Source organism: Mya arenaria, chromosome 10 (genome assembly GCF_026914265.1).
Source record: "Mya arenaria isolate MELC-2E11 chromosome 10, ASM2691426v1".
In the NCBI taxonomy this organism is placed as follows: Eukaryota; Metazoa; Mollusca; class Bivalvia; order Myida; family Myidae; genus Mya; species Mya arenaria.
In genome coordinates this window covers 26,368,584-26,387,398 of record NC_069131.1, presented here as the reverse complement: position 1 = coordinate 26,387,398, position 18,815 = coordinate 26,368,584, and the positions used below count along the sequence as shown (strand labels likewise).

The 18,815-nt window shown below is 34.5% G+C and overlaps 1 protein-coding gene across 1 annotated transcript in view; it reads left to right on the top strand.

Annotated features, from left to right (window-relative positions):
- The first annotated feature begins 15,209 nt into the window (after nt 1–15,209).
- LOC128206419 (pre-mRNA-processing factor 6-like) overlaps nt 15,210–18,815 on the top strand; it is a 29,880-nt gene continuing 26,274 nt past the window's right edge. The window contains exons 1-2 of the mRNA XM_052908833.1: nt 15,210–15,303; nt 16,415–16,474. Of these exons, the coding sequence (XP_052764793.1) occupies nt 15,215–15,303; nt 16,415–16,474 (149 nt within the window). The 5' untranslated portion in view covers nt 15,210–15,214. The remainder of the gene's footprint in view (nt 15,304–16,414; nt 16,475–18,815) is intronic.

Here is an 18,815-nt window from a genome sequence, read left to right as displayed (position 1 = left end):
ATCATTAGGCACCAATGTACATATAAATTGTCAAAAGTCATTAAATGAAAGATATATTCTGTAATATACTCTCGTTTGAGATTTGGCTTTTTCCTGAGTCTGAATCTCAAGTTCATTCTCAAGACGTCAGTGAATTCAGGCCAGGTGCATCCTGTCGAGCTCCATACTGAACTTGTACAAGTTTTTCATATTCAATTATTGTTATTAACGAACAAGAACAAAAACTTTTGTTGAATTCTTAGGTTTTCCAGAACCGTTTCGACGGATCTCTGGATTTTTACCGATACCTGACGGACTACACCAATGGCTTTGGTAATATTTCCGGGGAGTATTGGCTGGGTACGTAAACCGGGGCTATAATCATTCAGTCATAAATTGTTGATCGTTTGAACGAAGTGTCCAAATTGCACAATATAGTTGTTGAGTGTCAGGTGCGTACCTTTAATACGTGTGTTATTTACAAGATAACGGGGGTGACATCAACATCACATTATTGTTAATTCCAGGCCTTAAGTATATCAAGGAGCTGGCCGACCAAGAGATTACCACAATCAGGATGGAGGTGACTGCGGCGGACGGGACGTCGGCGTTCGAAGAGTGGCCGGACTTTAGTCTCGGTGATGCCCCTGGATACATGCAACATGTTGGGGGGAATGGAAATGGAACGGCTGGTGAGTTGACAGGACTTACTAAATACTTGCAGTAACTGTAGATGCTATAACCATATGTAAATGACAGAAATCTTTGACTTTCTACCCAATAAATCAGGTTGCATCAATAACTTGACTTTAATGGGTGTATTCTCTTCGACAACAAGCCCTTCTCCATTCCCCGACCCACCTCCTTTCAGAGTTTTACAAAAGTGTCGGTCCATTACTTTGGAATTAATCTTTCACGGTTGCGAATAATTAAATTAAAATTCATTACATTTTGATTTATATGGCTGTAGCTAATGCAAAATACATTGTAATATTGCAAGGTATTTGTTTCCAAAACTTTTGTCATGTCGTTGAAATGATTTACCTTAATAAATTTAACTGTGAAAACTCAGTTTCTTATTTTAATCACAATCGCTACAGTTTCAAATTTAATTTCTAATACAATAAATCGAGTGTCGGTTTGGCCGTTACTGCAAACAAAAAACATTAAAGAGAAATTAGTTGCAGCCAAATAGTTCCAAGTTTTTTCTTCGTATATATAAAGTTATCAGTTCAGTTAATTATAGCAAAAAATAATGTGTACTAGCTAGCTAATTTCAAACCAAATTTTGTGCTAGTTTTACTTATCGAAGAATTCGATGTACAAGTACAGGACTGACCAGTTGCGTCGACGTCAGCTTAGTCGATTAAGACCTGGAACATTTGGGTTTGGTCATGTCTCAAAAAGTTAAAACAGTTGTTTAAGGCCTTTGAATGAAAAATAAATATATTTGCGCACGTATAGCAACTAATAACTTGAATTAAGCTTATTTATTCAAATAAGCCGATGCAAATTGCCCGTGAAGTCAGGTTATGCTGTTATGTTTATGAATACATACATCAGTGATTTTTAGTGCAATTTACTGCCTTGTTTCCCCTTGCGAAAAACTGTCCATTTTTCCCAAATTTTCATCTTTTTTTCCCAATTTGATAATTGCAGAATACGTTAATGAATAAAAAAGCAATGAATTCCTTGAAACATAAACAAAATCTTTATAAGACTTACTCTTTCACAGCATACTGTATGCATAAAAAGTTAAAACATGTATATTTTCCATTATATAAGCTATTTTGGCCTGATTTTGTATTTTTCCCAAAGTCGATTTTTTTCCCAATTTGCAAGACACAGGCGTTAAAAATAATTCCAAAAACAAATCAAAGTACATTAATTAAAATCACTTCCTCTCATGTTAGGAAACGCGTGACGTGGCTTGTATAATTGCTAAGTATTCCATTTTTTACAACTTAGGTTGTCTCTTTTGTTTGATTTCGGTCATATTTTATCAAAAGGAAAACAAACGAAATGCAAAAAATATATATGCACCTGTGACGGTATTCATAAAACAACTTAAGACATTTCTTATCTTAAGACCAATTCCTATGTTGTCCATGGATGACTTTGACTGTAACCTTTTGACCAACTTGTTTATTTTTTAAGCTAGAGCAATGAAATTTGGATCATGTGCATAATTTTACAAACAAATATCAATGTTGTCCTCAGATAACCTACACAAAACATTTTGACCAACTTTTTTTTATTTTTGAAGCTACAACAATGACATTTAAATTGTTTTACAAACAATATTGTCCTCGAATGAGCTGTGCTGTGAACTTTGTACTTACTTTCCTATTTTGAAACTATAGCAATGAAAGTTTGACCATGTGTAAAGTTTTGAAAACACATATCAATGAAGTTCTAAGATGAACTAAGCCACTCAGCATTTGACAATACTCGATCATAGTTTTATCCCTAGATGCATTGCCATAAACCAATAAACTCACTCATAGAAATCAACGGTTTAACAGTCACTCAGTTGAGCGATTTAGGGCCATCATGGCCCTCCTGTTTTATTATTATAGATCATTGAACATGATTCTGAAACCTTCAACAATCAATAAAAAAAACATTTCGAAAACGAAACAAAATTACAGTTCTATAAGGAAGTGAATTTAATCAATGTATGTATTCATAAACATAACAGAATAGTTATGTACAGATCCATCATATACACTGATACATTATGCCACACGTGTAACATGCATTCTTACTCAGAAAACAGTAGACAGATAAAGTGTAGTTCAAAGAAAAACATTCAATTGGTCATAGACGTATGTGTCTTTGAAACATTTTGCAAATACCATAATCTAATTATTAAAATAAGCAGACATACAATGTCAACTACATACTGTATTTTCATTTACATGAATATAAGGTAAGTATGTATGCTAAGCAGAACAGATATTAAGAATGATAATCGTGGCTATATTTTTGGAAAATCATGTTTGCCTTTGATCAATTATCGATAATATGTTGAAACATTTTCCCAAAATATATTGATGTAGCAATACGTGTTTTATTAACACCGATGATATCATGAAATGGTTGCCATTTTTGACACCATCGTATAGTTCGTTACTACGGGATTTCGCTATTCAATAGATCTCATATATTAACTGTCTTCACTTTTAAAGTTCAGACATTATGCTGCTTCATGAACCAAAATGATTTGAATATCACGTTGGTGCCCAAAAATGTTGTTGTTTTGTTTTACATTTGCCTAGGTTGGCTCCCTGACTGCTGTTAAACTACGTCTTGCTTTCTACTTGCCACCCAGTTTAATCCAACCTTAAAACATTCATCCTTCTATCATTAAGGGCAAATTACACTGAATTTGGCTGTGCCTATTCGCGGTAGCATGGCTTCTTTCTTTTTATTTACACATGATCAAAGCATGGTTATACAATCTCAGATGATTGCCTACTTTCCATCTTTATATGTTTTGAAGCTGAATGGTTTGTGATTTCAAACAACAGGCTGAACAAGCAATTTAACCGCCCTGTTTGTACTCCTACACCGGATTTGGTCACTTTATCGAATACACAGTCGTTACGTTCAACCAATTTTATTTTTCTTATAAGAAACGTAGCTTTTTTTCTAACGTTGTTGAATGTTTAGTACTCAAGTGTACCTTTCTCTCCATATATGGTGATGGGCGTCGTGAAGCACTAGAGATCAGTGTTATTGCTCGTGCAAATTTTCCAATTTACTATAGGATAAAGGAGGGGGAGAAAGTACAGTGCACTAGGACCAATGACAAGGAGGGGAGAGAAAGTGCAGTGCACAAGAATGGTTTTCAAATGGTGTCGGGTTACCATTATATGCTATCACCCTTAATGGGATCTGATAATTATTTTATCATACCGAACAATTATTTTGTGAAACATCAAGAATGAAGCCAATGTCAAAACGAAACCCTTAATATTTGTTTACACTTGTAACGTCTGCGAAACGCTGAACATTTTCTAACACGGATTTTTAACTTTTTCACATTTCCCATTTCACGTAAGCAGTCAACATCTGTCAATCATAAATGCTAATAGTCGCCATGTGCTTCCGTCAACTACGTCTGCATTGTCTAGATTTTGATTTTCTTTACGATTGTTCGTCGATATGGTTAGAATATGTCAGTGTAATTCTGGCAGCCGATGGGATGAAATTATTCCCGATTCAAGATTGAGAAATTCAAGCGGTGGATTGAAGTTACAGAACAACGACATTCAAGGTACGTATAGGGTGCAGTTATAAATTTCTATTTAAACAGATGCTTAATATTTGAATTTAGAATACGCAAATGTCGTAAGAAAAAGGAACCAATCGTAAACCAGCTTCGTCCTTCCGCATGTAGTTTTCTTCAAAATACAATTGTACGTAAACATGGCCAATTTTGCGGCACAGATGAATTGTAGACCGAAATCAGATGAAGCTTGTGTTCACACGGTGCAATTTCTGTAATTAAGTGTTTAGTGATAGTCTTACGTGATGCCATCAAGTATATTGAGTAAAAGAAAAATGTATAGTGATGTAGTCAAATTAACCTACCTTCAAACCTGGTATTGCCATTTGCAAATAGGTTTGTATAAAAAATACATTGTTATATGATCAAAACTCGTCAAAATATAGTGTATATTATTGATATTAATGCGCTAATTAAGTTATTTCCATACTTTATTTAAGTAAAACTGGGAATATCATCATATAGTTTAGCTCTTCTCAAGACGGACAATGGATAAGTATCCTGACCCTGTTCGGAGTGTTCCTGCTACCCCGCAAAAGTTGCTTGCGTGTCTTCTTTGCAGATTCTGATGTACCAAGAAACTGTGGCATGGCTTCAACAATCAAGCTGTCAAGTATTCCGAAACCACGAGATGCAACTATGAAGCCAATATTTCATGAGAATGAAAATGGTAGTCACCCCTGTAGGACTTGTGTGTATGTGAATACTTCAAAAGAGAGACGTTCAACAGCAAATCAGTTATAATTAAGCAACATATAAACAATGGGAAAGTGCTGTTCTCTTAAATGTATGACCATTTTAGCCTTGAAATATTTACTTAAAGTAGAAAATTTATATTTTGGCATAATGATTTGTTCTCTGCATTTTCTGCATCATGTTGTCATTTAACATATGAAAACACAAGGAATTATTATAAATCTTTCAGGGTTTTTTGTGATATATTTCCATTTCTCTTGTTGCGCCTATTGTCAGAGAAGCAACCAGTTTGGCATATAGTCGTTGAACCAAAGATTACTTTTTGCGTATTGTAAAACCAGTCAAATGAATCTTTTTGTTCTCAATACTAAAATTATTTGTTGATGTATGAACATGCACATCTGACATTTTGTCGGATGCTTTCTGTGTTGTTTTTAGGGAAAGACAATTGGTGTAGTCCATCAATTAATAATTGTAAAATGTAGATAATTAGCCTCAATTGTAAATATAAACTTATCATTGTAACATTGAAATTGTTGGTTTTCATATGTTTTAATGGGCTATATAAAAACTAAGTCATAAAAAATGGCGTTTTCTTTATTTGCATGCACAGTGTACATTAGAATAGTCACTTTTTTTTACTCATATAAAATAGTGCTACAATAGCTTAGCTCATTGTAGTGACATTTGACTCAATTCTTATTTGATAGGAAATCCGGTTCATACTTTGAATGTCTTGAACATTTTACATGAACTTAATCATAAAAAAATTGTTTCCTACAAGATGTAATAATTTACTGATGACATGATTATTCTTCATGAGTTTTACAACAAAATAATGCTGTCACTCTTTTTGGAGCAAAATTTGAGCATCACATATGCATTATAATGTATACAATAATATTGTACATGTTTGTGTATATATTAAATAAATTGTCAACTGCAGCAGAACTGTTTAGTATTTAAAAATAAGGTGAAATTGTTCCAAGTTGCATTAACATAGGACTTGTAAACGTGTCCCTTTCACTCCTGGTATGTATTTTGTAAACTTTAACTATAACGTTTCCGGCAATCTCATTTCAAGCCCGTAGATGCAGCGCCTTACTTCATATTACAATCTTCACGCATTTGCTTGTAGAATTCTAGAGTTATATAACTCAATATCGCCCTACTTATTTCGTAGCGGGTAATCATTGGAGCCATAACGTTTTGTTATGTGTTGAAAATGCTCCAAGGCGTCTTCCGTTATAGTGCCAATGAGAGGAATATTGATGTAGACAGCGAGTATGGTTTCTTATTTTTCATTTTTAGAGGTTTATACGAGTTGATTTATAAAAATGGAGAATGTAGTTCCACATAGGGATGGCCATGAGTTGTTCTAAATGTAAAAGTTCTGAATAAAATTTAATATCTGATCGTCTAGAATTAAAAAATTTGCATAACTTGCTAGACGTTAGTGTTGACAACATAAAAATCTGGATTTTCGTGAGAATTGTTCTCATACCTTAGTTTTAAGCATTTTCTTTACATGTGTGTGGCTTTTTTTATTGACAAAAGATTGCCGCGTTACAAATTTTAGAACTTAATGATATACTTGCTGCACTACGCTCGATTTTCTGAACGCTGTGGTGCCAATGAATAGGATGTGGTGCTCATGAATAGTAATTTAGTAGGAAACGAATTGTGAAAAATAACAATTAACTGAATTAATATTATTTTCGATCTTTTTAATGTATGACCTCCTACCACGCAGCTTCACGGACTTTAAGGTTCATTTGGTTTCTTATAAATTAATACTTGATAGAAAAATGATCTCAGAAAAAAAGATTCCTCCCTTGCAGCATTGGAAAAAGATAGTTACTAAACGAGCACGGTTTCTTTCGCCTATAATACATGCTGAATTATCCCCCCACAAAAGTTAAATCATCCAATGCAAACGAAGGAATTTTTTTTCTGAGATGGCAAGGGAGTGCTTGTTAATTTAGGTGATTGACTGTAAAATACCTTTTCTTGCAAAGTTTGAGCTACGGAGTGATTTTTTTCTCGACATGAATAGCCCCGCCTCCTTTTCCCTTTAAAGACACCCATCTAAAAATATGTAAACACAATCGTAAGATTTTTGCCTTATAATACCTGGAAATACAGAATTAGAATTACGACGATCATTTCTCTATCAAGCATTAATTTATTAGAAATCAGCGTTGGAGCATTTTCAACACGTAACAAAATGTTATGGCTCCAATGATTACCCGCCATGTATTTTGCATCAAACTTGATAAGAATTTTTTGGCGGCGAATTTGGCATGCGATAAAACATCTTACATGAGGTGCCATTTTGGACCTCCATATGGAAAATCATAAAGATCGCTAAAGGCATTTTTCATTTAATGGCAACTCATGTAAGATCCGAAATATAGCGCATTTCTCAATTTAATAACTATACGTATATCTTATTCCTGTAATCCCAATTTAAGTTATAGTGATATAAATTTAGCGCGATTTAACCTTTGACACGTATTTAGTCGAACTCGTAGGATATTCATGAACTATATATATCACGTATTAATTTCATATTATTATTATTATTATTATTATTATTATTATTATTATTATTATTCAGGTGACAAATACAACGATTTTACACAAAGCAGTATTTTCACCGCTCGAGGCAGCTTTTGTGGCGAGATTGACGATGGTGGATGGTGGTACAAAAGCTGTACCTACATCAACTTGAACGGGCCGTACCAGACACCAGGCATAACATCACTTTCGGTTCTCGATACACCTGTCATGTATTATTACTCATTTAAAAGCATGGAGACTTTGAAGACATCAAGAATGATGCTGAGAAGACCATAATGTACATGGTTTTGGGTTTTTTTGTAAATGTAAGTGCTTGTATATGTGCTTTTGCTTTCTTTTTAATAAACAAATACAGGTTCTCCATTACTTGTAAAGGTTTTAATTATACTGGCATGTATGTGCCATTACATTATTTATTATTATTTTGGATATTTTTGTACAGCGAAATATTATTAAAAATAATTGATAACTGTTTTGTCTACAGATTATCCGACACTAATGAACCTTTATAAATACTTTCCAAGATTGAATTTATGATTTTGTTATTTTTAATAATATTAATAATTTCAAATTTAAATTGTGTTATCATGTTAAATACAATTTTATTTTTTGCTATTTTAAAAAAAAAACCCATCTTGATTACTTCACTTAACCCATATACTACATTGCCTTATATCATACTTCTGCAATGTTAATTGCCTTTTGGATAAATGTGCATATGTAAATTGATAAAACACCGGAGCGTGATTATATTCATACGTATACAATTTTCTTACAACTATTTTAAACCAATAAAATGACTTGTTATTGTCGAATGATCAAATTCACATGTAGTAGATTCATTATTTTTTATCAGTTTTTTTTATCGCCGTACCAAAGAAAATGAGGACAACGCAAACCAGAACATTTATTTATGGATGGATTTCAGCATTAAAATCGGGACCCGAGCACCCGAAACTTTCAGTATACTATAGGTTACTTTTGAATTTTGACAAATCTCATTTTATGTTTAAGGCAATGTATTATATTGATGATATACATGTTCAAGTATGTGTAAAATATATTTTCCACTAGTAAACTGATGTTTTTATGAGCTCTTGTCATCAAGCCATTGTAAATCAGTTTAGCTGCATAGCTATAAATTTTCTTTCTTGCCTTACCTTTGCGTAATTAACACTACTGTGGCGTCACCTGAATTTTGTAACCCCGAGACCACTTTACCCCAGCCACCACATATCGATGTTTACTAACTCTGATTTGTGCCCCGGGGCACTTCCTGCTAGCCAAGAACGCTCGTTTTAGTAAGCATGAGCCGACCAGCTAAACTGGAAAATGTTAATAAGGAGCTGATAGTATGACCTTGGGAAACGGCGGCCAATATATATTTATACAATACATTAAAAGGGAAACCAAGTTCCGTCGGATGTAAGGGCGGACTGAGTCAGAACGCAACCTATCGGCGAGTTTTATTTAATCAAATTGCACCTAATGTTAGGATGTGGAGGTTGCAACCCCCCCCCCATGGGGGCTAAAGCAGGCAAAGTTTAGACCGGAGTGCAGCATAGATTTTTTAAAACTGCCGAGAATTGGTAAGGGAAACCATTGAGGTGACACAAGTGGGGACCGTCGGGTTTTGGTCGTATGCTTAAGTATCTAGACATTGATGTAACGGAGATTATCGGACCACAAGTTGCCTGTAATTCGATCAATTATGACGCCCTAAGTTGGTCAGTTTTAGAAAAGCGAAGCCTTATTTGCATGGAATCGTTACATAACATTAAGTCAGCTATTGATATTATTCTTTCTAGCGAATTTTCTTTCCTTTGTTTACAAATCCACAGGACCCAAGAAAATGCTATAATTTATTAAAAGTTTTTTTTTTTCATCTACGTTGCTACAAATAACTGTTAGTAGGCTAAAAACCAAGCTGAAAATCTGAGGCGTGATTGGTAAGCGTGTGTCCTTGCGGATACTCTGCCTTTTTAGTCCGTCCAGCAACTTCGGCGCAATAAAACTAGTAGATATAGATGTAGGATCAAATACGCCAATGAGTTTACATTGGTAACAAATAGGCGTGCATAGGCGGCCAGTGATGTTGAAGCGGCCTAAAAGCGATAGTGAGGAAATGAACAGAACTATAGTCAACGGGAAGTGGGCAGTGTTCCGTTAGTTAATGATCGCACCGGAACAGCGAGAAAGTGCAAATGCATTGTGTGAACGACAATCTTGTGTTTGTGGAATGGGCAGCAGTTAACATTATATCAGCTTCTTCGAATAGACCACTGATATAAACGCGTGCGGGAATGGGTCTGGGGTCTGGGGTCTGGATGGTATTTGGAACCGCATCACAAATTAAATTATTTTTGGAAGAAAGTGGTAAGCCTTAAATATTATGTTGTTTGATAGTATGCAAAGTATAACAGACCGAAGGTAAGACGTTGCTTGGTTTGATTTAGAACTTTGCTTATTCAGTCTGGACAAACCACGTGGTTTTTGTAATTGCTAATTACAGGAAGCAAAAAACCCCATCTCAATTCAGATAGGAACGCTGTAAATTCGTTCTTTTCATATCAATTTTAACAAACATAGCGCAGGCTTATGAAAAAAGTATGCTATAGTCGGTTTCTCAGCGATATGTTGAGCAATTTATTTTATTTTTTTTTTCAAAAATCGCGGGCGAATGCTCAGACACTATAAAATATTGTTTGTAATAGCGAAAAGCAAATTACGTTCTTGTCTTCATGTTTGAATTTGAACTTGCCAAAAATTATGTTTATATATGTTTTTCTTTAAAACGGAAGTCTCGGAATGCATATTATATGCATAAGGTATACTCATGCCTACAAATTAGGCTCAAATAATATAGTAACATGTAATGTTTGTGTTTTGTTATAACAAAAAGCAAAAATTATTAGGTGATAGCGAAAAGCAGTTTCTGGAGGTACAATGGTCAACCTTTATCTTTCTTTCCGTGAGCCCGATTAAAACATGTTTTCCAAAAAATGTTTGCAAAGACAGTAGATATGAGCATCGGTGATGTTTAACAGCAATTAAAAGACCTATATATGCGAAAATAATATCACAATCATACTGCTTAGTATGTCACTCAATTTATTTATCAGGGACATATCCCAACAATAGTTGCATATTCTTCATAAGCTCGTCTGTTTTTTACAAAAATGGAGGTAATGCATCGTATATAATTCTAGTTTTACTATTAACATTGTAAAAAACTACTGAAAGTTATACTCGCGTATTTATAATCAATATTATCAATACATCAAACACAAAGTTTGATTGATAAACCTTTAAAATAATTACTAAATAATGCATTTATGAAAAATATCAATAACTGATAACAAGAGTGTTACCGTGCATTTAATTGCTGAAAACGCATATATATTAAATGACTGGTGGATCCTAAATTATTTACGGAGGTCAACGATCGTTTACGCAAAAGCGTTCGGGTGATATCGTAAATGCCATTGAACCTATCTTGCGTACTAATGAGATAGCGGTAAAATCAAGACGAATGCAACAAGATTAGGAATATCGTCAAGTTCATCATTTAAACATGTTGCTTTACTGATAAACCATGAACTGGTGTCTCTTTCGGACACGTTCGAATGCGATTCACTTGTACTCTCCCGACTATTCACCAAAGTCAACGTAATATTATTTAGATCCGGTCTTTCACGGCAACAAGTTTAAATGCCGTGTTCAAACTTTAAATAGTCATTTCTTTTAAAATGAGTTTATAGCATTTCCCTAGAAGTACAATTATTTTCTTATTAAACACTTAAGTATTAAGTTAACTTCTTTTCCGCATTAAATTAATTATCAGTTTAATCAATGAAACTGACGGTAGCCACTTAATGAATTAATACATATTGTGTTTCCTTTCGTAGTAGTGATATAATACTCCCCATTTAGCAGTAATGATGTTGAACTATTGAAAAATTGAATTTACATACTTATGTCCAACGAAATCAATCATTTAATGAAAGGGTTCGAATGTGTATGTGTCCAGGATGTATTACATACAGCTTCTTGGACTTAAAGGCCTAGTTTAAGGAATGTTTGGCATGATAATCCCATGCTGTGCATCTCTTGCCAATTGCACTGGTGTCACAGTAGGGGCCAATTTCCTGTGTATTCGTTTATTGGCTCAGGGCCATTTAGGGTCCATTTCTATAATAAAACTTCCAAAACTGCACAGCAGGATACTCAGATCGGAGATCTGATAAGAGGGATCAAGGCAAGTAGATTAAGATCTATAAACAGAGATTGTGTTGTTGTTTTTTGTTGTTGTTGTTTTGTTTTTTTTTTGTTTTTTTTTGGGGGGGGGTGTCACTTATAGAAGGCTTAAACTAGGCCTTTAAGTTCTGTGTAAGTACATACATGTACTTTGTGAATCGAATAACACGTTGATTAAATTACATTTTGACCCGTTACGTACACCTAGTACAGTCATCACCAAATCATTTAACCAGCTGTTGATCAAAACCCATTTGACGTAACACTTTTTTGCCATATCAAAATTATTATTTTGCAATTAAACATAGACATCTTGGGTTGAGTGCAAAAAAATAGAACAACGTGTATACAGGATCAGAACTTTGCTATGTAAGCCCATTCTCATTCATCAGAGGTTCGATCGTGATAAATCTAACCTGTGGTACGCATAATATCATCACTCTGGTGAACGAGAATGTGTAAGCATTGTTAAAGAATATTTTGACTCGATGCAGATATCCAACTTGATTTGGGGAGTTTACCTTTAATAGATCATTATTCATAATGATTCCTAGCAAACGATATCATATCGATATCGTATATTACCATTTTGCCAATACTGAAGTACCTGAAACTTTAAAATTTTAAAGTATTTTTTTTAATTCAAAACCTACATCTAAACTGAGAGTAGAATTTTGTTTTTGGACCCAGATATAAACAAAAAAAACTGCGATACAATTTAACTTATTAACATCAAATAAACAATAACAAATGATAAAAAATACATTATAACTGTGTCACATCGAGCATCATAATTTGAACTCATTAAGGATACAGAAAAAATGATGTCGATTTTAACCAAAACTATTTTTTAGATCGAACAAAAGAGTGAAATAGTTATGAAACAAATGTTATTTTATTACTTTAATAACAAATGCCATAGAACTTGCCGATGGATAAGTCTTTCCCCGCTGAGATTACGCAGAAGTAGTGGCATCGATTTACTACTAGTTTTAAAAAAAAATGTTCAAAAAGGACCAAAATACATTTTTAAATTCATTTTTCAGAGAAGTGCATTTGAAAGAAAAAAAAATATCTGCATTTTTATTCGCTAAGCTTAGAGATCAGATGTCAATAAAAAACTTCGTAATTCATTAACATTATTCATAAACATATTTTTGGACCAGAAATTTGCTTTTCGCTATTTAAAACAAACAATATTTTATACATTCTGAGCATTTGCCAACGATTTTTGAACAAACAAAAAATGCTCAACATATCGCTCAGTTACCGAGTAAAGTGTACATTTTTTTGCCTAAGCCTGCGCTATGTTTTGTAAAAATTGATATGAAAATAGCAAACTTACAGGGATGATAACCTATCTGAATCGAGATTCCAATTTTGCTTCCTGCAGTAACCAAATGTGACGTCACAAACCACGTGGTATGTCCACACTGTACATATATATCTAATCTCAAGTATTTCATTATATTCGGTACGCAGACTTTTAAAACAGCTTTACCATATAAAGAAAAATACAATTGAACATAACGCAGATTGGAGCAGAAAATAAAATTGTATTCGGTACGCAATGTGGAAGAGGATAAAACCAGTATATTTGTAAGTTCATGTGAATTTCAAATTATGTATTTAATATACATCACCAGGCATCAACATCCATTACATTAGTCTATATATATTGGACAGATACCGTCAGTATTCAGGACTCGGATGATAAAAAAACTGGAGTATTGAAGACTAATAAAAAACAGTTGCTGGGACATATATATATATATATATATATATATATATATATATATATATATTGAAGATTGTTGTATTATATACACAACTCAAACACTACAATAGACAATGAATTAGCTTACTAGTACTTCCTTTTAATCATAAACTCTGCTGCATATATTATTTATTATAATGTAACGGTCCGCTGTATGCGGCGGGTGTGCGTTCATAGTCTCCACTTCTATGCACTTGCTAGAAAGCTCAGCTGTCCTGTGAGGCATAGTATTTTGGAACTTCAACAATATTTAAAGCTCTGCTTTCCTGATGGTTGAAGTGTAACGGTCCCCTGTAGGCGGCAGAGGTCTACAGCGGCGGAGGTGCGTTCATAATAATATTCCGTATAAAACGGAAATACGTTCATACCGGATGTAAATTTGGTTGGTAATATGCGAATTAGCAAATCTCGGGCTATGTGAGAATAGAGAAGTTAGTGTATATAAAGACCAGTGGACCCCTTAAGGGTCGAGCATGCTGTTTGACGTCGCACGTTACAATATACTGCTGTTGTACACCTTAATAAAACTTGTTAATTGAACTTCACACAGTATACATGCAACCATATTAACGTTGTGTCTTTGTACATCTCACACCCATCCCTAGATATACAACAAAGATCATCCAGGGCCTTTTGACTGGCTTAATCCCATCGCATTCCCTGTGCATTTTAAAGATATATTTAGACGCTAAATGGTCGAAATAACCTTCATCTTTGACTGAGATATATATAAAAAACAAAGATATTAATTTAGCCCCAAAAGTTGGCTGTGTATCAACGTTGAATGGCATTTATTCTAAACAATTTTTTTTTATTGAACCTACAATGGAAAATGCTTCATATTCGGTTAATATCTCAAATTTTATTGAAATTGATCAAAAAATGAGAAAGTTATATAGTAACAGTTATAGTGAAATCCACTCATAACTCATTTATGTTCTATTGTGTCCGGAGTAATGGACAACCTGGTTTCACTATGTATGGAAGTAATAACAACACACGTTTGAATTGAAATAAGGGCATTCATTCTAGAATGCCGTAAGTTTAAAGTTATTTTTCCATATCTGGACAGCTTAGTTATTAAATAAACTGCCACAAGGAACGACCGCCAGATAAAAACTCATTTATTTTAAACATATATTTTCTTCTATTGAACCTATAATGGAATATGCTTCATGATCGGTTTATATTTCAAAGTTTATTGAAAATGCTAAAAAAATGAGAGTTAAAGAATTTTTTTTTATCCCAAATCGAAGTGAAATCCACTTTTTGAGAAGTGAAATGCACTCATAACTCATTTCTTTTAACAAATATTTTTATAGAACTGATCATTGAATATGCTTCATAATGGGTTTATATTTCAATTTTTTTTAAAATAGATCCAAAAATGAGAAAATTATAGAAATATTTCGAAAAAAGATGTGAACTCGAAGTGAAATCCACTCATAAATCATTGATTTTAAACAAATATTTTCTTCTATTGAACCTATTATGGAATATGCTTCATAATCGGTTTATATTTCAAATTGAATTGAAATTGATAAAAAAATGAGAAAGTTATAGAAAATGTAACCGGTAATAGTGTTATGTACCCGAGGGTACCGGAGGCCGGTAAAGTAACAACAAAGATGTCGGTGCAGTCGCTCGTCAGTCGTAAGAAAAAGAGTTTCATTGGATTACCAGCTCCCCTTGGATATGTCCCAGGTCTCGGACGTGGGTATGTAATGTTATAGAGAAAAATTGTATATAATGTGCAGATAGTTTGTCAGTTATTTCTGTGAATTTTAGTAAAAGTTAAATTGTCATCTATTTCCGCGACTGTTATCTTGGGTTTTTGTTTTGCATTTTAGCGGTCTCCATTATCGCTGCCTATCAATTTTTGGAACAAATCCTTTTATGTCAGGCTGGCAGCAGAGTAACTCACGTATTGGGCAGGGGTGTTGGTGAATCAGCCCCATAATTACATGATGTCATAATTTTACACTTCTGGTAGCTAGCTAAAGAACTTCAGCGAACACGTTACAGTATATATTACCTTTTTGGACGTGTTAGCTGAAGAGAACGCTGTATCCAAACCCTACCAGAATTCGTGACATTTTTATGTCACGCTGATATTTCACTTGTATGCATTGTACAGACAAAATAACTATATCCTCAGGTAAATGAAGTAAAATGTAGTTCACAAACACATTTTCAAAACCAAAAGACACTTAATAGATAGTTAATTTATCATTTTAATAAATCCGATTATAAGCATTCCATAACTAGGTCATAGTTGTGTTCAAAGTTAATCACGTGACACCAAGATTTTCAGAAAATACCCATGTGACCTACATTTGACCACACAAATGTAGTGTTTATTTTGCTGTTATTTTTTCTATATTGAATAATTAGTAAATAACTAATTACAAATTTGGAATAAATCAATTGTTTTCCCTTATCAAAAGGTATTTTCAGCCTTACTGCAATTGGATTCAATTAAATGAACAATGTGAATCCGATACTATAAATAGAATCCATCGACGTCATCATGGTCATGTGATTGCATTGCATCATCACACTCAATTGATTCTGGTTGACTTTACTATGGGGGTTACGCCATAACTTTAATGTGTTGTAAACATCAAAAAAAAAATATCAACATTAAAGTTATGGAAGCCAGAACTACTGGTAGCGACTTAAGTTAATGGGGACCGCTAACTAAGTCTTTACATATCTTTCTTTAATTGTAATGGTAAATGTCACAGGACAACTTAATCGTGTCTTGTTACTGTTAAAAGTTAATTAATTATATTGTCTTTCATTTGCAATAACTCTTTATTTTACAGAGCAACTGGTTTTACAACACGATCTGATATTGGTCCTGCTAGAGATGCCGATGATATTTCGTAAGTAAACTTGTTTGTTTATTTAATCAATTCACTTGTAAAAAGCTTTTTGGCCCAAATCATCCTTAAATTCAGGCCCATTCCCAAATCTCAAAATGTTGAGAGAGAAAACACTGGTTGCCAGTGTTCTGCCAAGGATTGAAAAAGATGGGGCCGAATGGCCCAGCAGTCATGAAAATTAGGGGCCATTTTCAAAAGTGAAGGGTCATGACCTTTTCCAGGGGAAAAATGTAAACTTTTAAATGAAAGTGTTTTATTTACCCATTATATACATGGTGTAACATCCACATGACTTCAGTATTCTCAAACATTGGACAGATCAATTTAACATTTTGAAAAAAACTATAAACATGGCACAAATGAGACACAATGATATATGTTAATGAACAGTTTCACATGTCAATGTGTAGTTATGCTTTATCAGGGATGTGATTGACCTGGCAGCTTGAGGGCTGAAACCATTTCGGTCATTGGGGCACTTTTGGGGTCAAAAGCACACTGCCGTAGAAGAAAAACTGGCCCAAAAGCAACTGCCCAGTAGTATCTTTTTTAATCAACTAAAAAAAAAGAAAAATCTTTTTTTTTATTTATATCTTTTGTTGTTTTTTTTTTTGGGGGGGGGGGGGTCCTTGGGGCCATTAGATCCGCGGAATTTCGCGAATCCGTGGACAAATCACATCCCTAAATTATAATCCTCCCCACCCAGGCACATTTTCCTCTGTTTTGCATTCCTCTAATGCACCAGGGCCTCATTGAAATTGAATTTGTTTATATCTCCCCCCTCTAATTAAAGATGTCAGCGATTTCCGGTGGTAGCGAAGGGTCACTTCCTCTTCTTCTCTTGAAGAAAATATTTTTTCTCTCAATATCCAGGACCAATTTTGAACTAAATTTTTGTGCATATAATTTATTACATTATTTTCTTGAGTATGATAGATGCAAAATCACATTTCAGCTTTTTTCGGTAAATTTATTAGATTTTCTGTGTGAACCTGAAGTAGGTCAGGAAACTTCCGTCATTTTTCTTTTTCCCATGATGCAATATGGAAATGTAAACATCCTGAAACCCTTTTTTTTCAACTTTTAAGTAAGTAAAATGCTTTTTAAACACAATATTGTTTTTGGTTTCATAGCAGTTTCTTTGCTAGTATATAAATTGATATCTTTACCAGAGTCTCACCATTTTTGTAAGGACAATGCCCATGTTCTTCTTCGAAGCAGCCCGCCGTCTCTCCCCACCCAGTTCATCACTAGCATGAAGCTCGACATGGGAAACATCAAAGGCCCAGTATGTAGGAACAAGCTGGTTCTACTGTATCTTTGCTCCCTACTTCTTGCGGAGTCCTATGCACCTGAGCCTAATCCAGGACCAAGACCCCCCAAGTTTCCGTGTGCTGTGTGCGGCAAGGCCTGCAAATGGACAACACCCTGCATTTGTTGTGATACTTGCGATTGCTGGTACCATCAGGCATGTATGGGAATGAATGACCAGGTATTTAACGCCTTAGCCAACTACAGTTGGGAATGTGTTCAGTGTGGCATACCAAACTTTTCAACAGGAATATTTGATAGTACAATATTTGATACAAGCAACAGTTATGAGAACCTTTCCAATGTAACAACTACTGACAGTGAGATAAGCTTTTCCTGCCCAAACGCCACATCTTCACCTCATAAACGTGTTAACTCTACTTCTTACCAAGCACCAGATCAGCGTAACGACCTACCTATGAGAATCTTGTTATTGAATTGTCAGTCTATTAAGAGCCCAGGGAAGACTGGACAACTAAAGAACATGATCACAGCATCACAGGCAGATATCATCATAGGCACAGAGTCATGGCTTGATGAAAGCATCTGTTCGGCTGAAGTCTTTCCACCCAACTTCACTCCATATAGACGTGATCGCTCTACCGGATCACAAGGTGGCGGAGTGTTCATCCTAGTATCAAACAAGTATACAAGTGACAGTCCCCTGGAACTCACTGATGAATCCAATATCGAGATGGTATGGTGTAGGCTGAAGGTCATAGGATCGCGACACTTGTACATAGGGGCTTTCTACAAACCACCTTCAACGTCTGACCCCGAGTATTTAGAATGCCTAGCCAACACACTTAGTAGAATTCCTAGCAACGCCCACCTTTGGCTAGGAGGCGATTTCAACCTTGCTGATATTAACTGGAAACATGAATGTCCCACAGCTTATGCTTCTAATGCAAAACAGTGTCAACAGCTTATTGATATAACCAAAGATGCCTATCTTGAGCAAGTAGTGGATTCTCCAACCCGCATTACTGCATATTCAAGCAACATCCTTGACTTGTTCTTCACCAACAAC